Source organism: Tupaia chinensis, unplaced genomic scaffold (assembly GCF_000334495.1).
Source record: "Tupaia chinensis unplaced genomic scaffold, TupChi_1.0 Scaffold000078_1, whole genome shotgun sequence".
Classification (NCBI taxonomy): domain Eukaryota; kingdom Metazoa; phylum Chordata; class Mammalia; order Scandentia; family Tupaiidae; genus Tupaia; species Tupaia belangeri.
Window position 1 is genome coordinate 5,028,154 of NW_006159539.1, and position 4,523 is coordinate 5,032,676.

Genomic DNA, 4,523 nt, shown 5'->3' on the forward strand with positions numbered 1-4,523 from the left:
CCTCCCTACGCCGTTCATTGCTGGTGGACCCCTCCCTACGCCGTTCATTGCTGGTGGACCCCTCCCTACGCCGTTCATTGCTGGTGGACTCCTCTCCATGTCTAAGTCGACGTTTGTTCGTCCTAACAGTGCAGTCCAGCACCCCAGGAAGCCTCGAGCGCTTACTAAATACTTGTGGACTAACACATCAGGAAAAGGCACCTGTGTGCTTCATTTCTATCAGTGACGAGACCAGAGAGATGATAATATTATATTATGGTTCTTACAGTGACCAGCAATACTATTTTAAACAGCTTTCTATCTGCCTGGATATATTTGATAACATTTATGTTCTTCAATTTTTACTTTCCCGATTTCAGATACTGAGGTCTGGGCGGGTTCCTACAGCCAAAGGAATCACGGCCACCACATGTGAACAACCATCCTCCTGAAAAGTGGGGAAGGCGGCTGTAGAAACCCACAGAACTCAAGGCTGGGGCGCCCTCTCCTGGTGGCTGTAAGTCACAACGTAGGAAAACCTCATCCATGGATGCTCCTCTGGGCCAGAGGAATTAAAAGGCCTCCTATTCAGAAGCTGATGAACTAGTCTCCCCGTGTTGCTTTTTCATATTCTTCATGTCTCATTTATTCAGCATGTGAGCTGTAAAGTGAACACTCTTTTCAAATTAATATACACCTTCAGAACTGGATAGGAGATTTTTTTTTTTTTTAAAGAAATAGGACCAGCCTGTGGAACTGGGGTGATGTAACGGAAGCCACAGGGAAGGTTGTGGGTTTGTGTCCTGGAACCTCCCCATGCACTCCAGGCACGCGTGCACACGCCTGTGATCTGGGCTGGCTATGACTGGGGCTGAATCTGCGCAATGGCAGTGCCGGTCTCGCTACCTCTGTCTCTCTCTTTCACAAGAAAGAAAGAAATACACTTTACAAAGGAAATAACCAGATCAGCAGGTGGCATGGTAGTTAAGGCACTGGACTCCCACATGACCGACCGTAGTTAGAGCCCCAGACTCTGTAGCTTGAAAACAACACTGGGTCCATACGCATGCATGCCTAAAATCCCAAGAGGGGAATGGAGGAGAAGGGACTGCAGTGTAACTATCCCCCTGGATGGGTGGGGGGGGCATTTCTCACTTTCCCTCTCTCTGTCTCTGTTTCTCTCCAGTAAGAGCAAACATCTATAACAAAAACCTAAAAACAATGAAAGAAAGAAAAAGAAAGAACTGCATAATAAAATATTTACAAAATGTTTAGTGGGTTTCTGAAGCATGTCATCAAAAAATGCCTACGTTCAGCACGGCCTTGTTGCTAAGACCAAAGTGCCGTCCAAATGATGTCAACCAACATCTACAGAATGATCTGCTCTGTTTTGTCAGCCAGGACTCACTGGGACTAACTGGTCACTGTGGATTCAACATTAGAACTGAATTTCATCATTTGAACACAAGCACTGTTTCTCGACCATGTCAATTGTTAAAAGAAAAATAAGCCAATTTAATAGAGTTTTGTGTCAACCAAACGCGAACTCACCATGAGCAATCCCTATCTGTGACAGTGAATGAACAATAGAATATTCAAGACATGTTCTAACTTTACCTGGATTTGGCTGAAGATATTCAGTGGCTTTTGAAAGAATTTCTGCAACAGCTTTATTGGTAACATCTATTTTCTTAAAAACAAAACAAAGAATAAAAATGTTAGTAAGTGACAAACTCCATGAATTCACACAAGGACAAATAGTCATTTTCACTAATTTAATACTTTTAACACCATTACAATTATTTTAATGCAAATGAACATGTTGAACATTTTGGGGAGAGGCAGTATTTTCACTGCCAGAGGGCACAAGCATTTCTCCCCACAGGAAGAAAGCTCCCCACGTGGGGCAGTCACAACACAATACCATCTGTAGTTCTCCATCCTGTGGGGATTTGGGGCTCACACTCACAGGAGACCTAAGGCGTTTTTCAAACTGTCAGAGCTGAGATTAGAACTATAGTCGGCCATGTGGGAGCCAGCTCACATAATCACCAGGCCACAGACTGACCCAGAGTGCAGCTTTTCATGAATAAAAAAGTCTTTTTTCCATTTAGTGCTTTCTTAGTATCCAATTTTACTTGGATGTTCCTATTGCTTGTCTATTTTAGTGTGGTTAGTGTTTGTCATGAAACTTTTTTTTCTAGTACTTTTTCATTTTTGTGGGTCTGTTTTGGGTGGATCTGATACCATCGAGAGTGTATCTCTTTTGGACAATCCTTAAAACTCTGTCCATGTATTACTTATGCCAATGTTTTTCACTGCTGTACTAAAACAGCTGGTAGATTTTATTCTTTTATTTCTTCTGCCAATTGCTGAGATTTTTGGAGAAAAATAGAGGTAAACAAGGAAAATCCCAGTCCATCAACTGAAACTAAAACTCCTAAAATGATCTTTTTAAGTGAACTTTTCAAATGAATCATTTTATTAGTAATACAACTACACACAGTATTTTCATATATATCAAGAGGTTTAAAAAAGTAATCTCAGGGCCAGTGAGTGGCAATGGTGGTTAAGGTGCTGGATCCCACATGGCCGACCCTGTGGTTTCTGAGCTGGCAACTTGAAACTTGGCACTGGGTGTGTGTGCATGCATGCCCCAAATCCCTAGAGGAGAACAGAAGAAAAGGGACTGTGTGTGTCCATCTCCCCAGGGAATGATTTCTCACTTTCCCTTTCTCTCTCTCTCTCTCTCTTTCTCTCTCTCTCTAGCCAATGCACTTGCCCTATGACAAAAATATAAATTAAAAAATAATAATAAAATAAAAAGTAATTTCAGGCATATCAACAATGTGAAAATGTTTCCATGGTTTTTGATGTTCAGAAATCAACATTTTTCAGAAGCAAAAAAAGAAATAAACTTTTCCCCTTAAGACATAACATTTCTAGAAACATCACAATTCTCATCCGGAAAAGGAGGCTACCCCGGTGGGCCACTAGCCAGGGTCAAAGTATCCTGAAGAGAACAGACCCAGGGCCAGAGCCTGGAGCTAGACTTCCTTCACCACCTGCTGAGGTCTCCCAGCTACCAGGGGCCTTGATGTTACACCTGAGGGTGGATGCTCTGTTGTATCTCCTCCGCTCATGACTAGGGAGTCTAATTATGGAGACCAGGCTATGTTTAAAACAAAGAGAAAGAAAACGTGGGTGGTCCCGGTTCTGCCTCCATCTAAACAGGCCATACAGCTGACCAGAAAACACACGAAGGGCCAGAGATTCCAGAGACTTCCTTTGGAGTCTGTTATGATCATTTCTACCAAGCTGGTCATGCTTCTCGATTCACTCAAATAAATTAATGTTTTGCATGATTCTCAGAACGGCCATGTGAAGCAAGCAGGGCACACACAATCATTTCTGCATTACAGTTCAGAAGATTCATTTATCCAAGTTCCTGCTGCTCCCGGTCGTGGCAGATCCAGGAGAAAAGTTAGCTGCCATGCAGCTGCTGCACACATCGGAACAGATAGGAGCCCTCCACACAGTAAATTGATGGAAGGGCCTAGTGTGAGAGACACATCTTGATTCTCTAAAATATAATCACAATTTCCTGGGCCTTGCCATAACTGTGGCAATGCTCATCATCTGCACATTCTGATTTTGGCCACTGGAGGGAGCCAGTTAACCACCCACCACCCTCTTCCTCTATCTGCCTACGCTGGGTGCGGATAAGCAGGAGGTCTGATTCTGGCTTGAAAGTGTGGGGAAAAAAACCTTCTCTTTTCTTTCTTCCTTCCTTTCTTTCTTTCTCTCTTTCTTTCTTTTTTTTTTTAAGAGTTTGTTTGTTTTGTCATAGGGTGCATGTGCTCGCCAGAGAGAGAGAGACAGACAGACAGACAGTGAGAGGGAAAGTGAGAAATCACCTGCCAAGGGGCATGGGCATACCACAATCCCTTCTCGATTCTCCTTCCGGGATCTGAGGTACACATGCACATGCACTTGGAGTGGCTTTCAAGCCACCAGGTCCAGGACTTGAACTGTAGTCAGCCATGTGGGAGTCTGGTGATGTAACCACTAAGCCATCTGTTGGTCCCAAGAATTGCTTTTGCAATTGCATAAGCCGTGCCTATATTTAAACATCCTAGTTTCCACTCTAATATTCTTTATAGTGGTAGTATATCTCATACCACAGGGACAGTCAATTTCCGATACAATTTGCATATTCAAATGCTCTCTTACCCTTTCCATGTCAAGAAATTCATCATCTAGTTTGGTTCCTTCCGCACCACTTATTTTTTCACTGAATAGCTGCAGAGATAAACACAAGTAACTGCATTGAACAATGATTTCTTATCACAACATTTGACCCAAATGATTAAACACAAAACAAAATAAAATACAGCAAAGTGAGTTAGAGTTTTAAAATTAAGTCCTTTAGTACGGAAAGTAGCCGTCCTATCTAAGAGCATGGGAAGACATACCTTCCTCACTCAACAGATAGTTACCGTGCACCTGCCATGGTGGGTGCTCCAGTACAAAGCTAAGATAGG

The 4,523-nt window shown here is 42.8% G+C and overlaps 1 protein-coding gene across 5 annotated transcripts in view; it reads right to left on the reverse strand.

Annotated features, from left to right (window-relative positions):
• The window catches only part of SH3GL3 (SH3 domain containing GRB2 like 3, endophilin A3), a 96,354-nt gene that overhangs the window by 29,075 nt on the left and 62,756 nt on the right, over positions 1-4,523 (reverse strand). For 4 of the 5 annotated variants that reach the window (XR_003548214.1, XR_001369876.2, XM_006142662.3 and 1 more), the window contains exons 2-3: positions 4,213-4,281; positions 1,597-1,669 (exon numbers count right to left, since the gene is read on the reverse strand). Coding sequence is in view for 2 of the 5 variants with exons in the window: in XM_006142662.3 (XP_006142724.1) it covers positions 1,597-1,669; positions 4,213-4,281 (142 nt within the window). In the remaining 3 variants the exon portion in view is untranslated. Of the gene's footprint in view, positions 1-1,596; positions 1,670-4,212; positions 4,282-4,523 lie in introns of those variants that run through there. The other variant, XM_006142664.2, reaches the window with a different exon arrangement.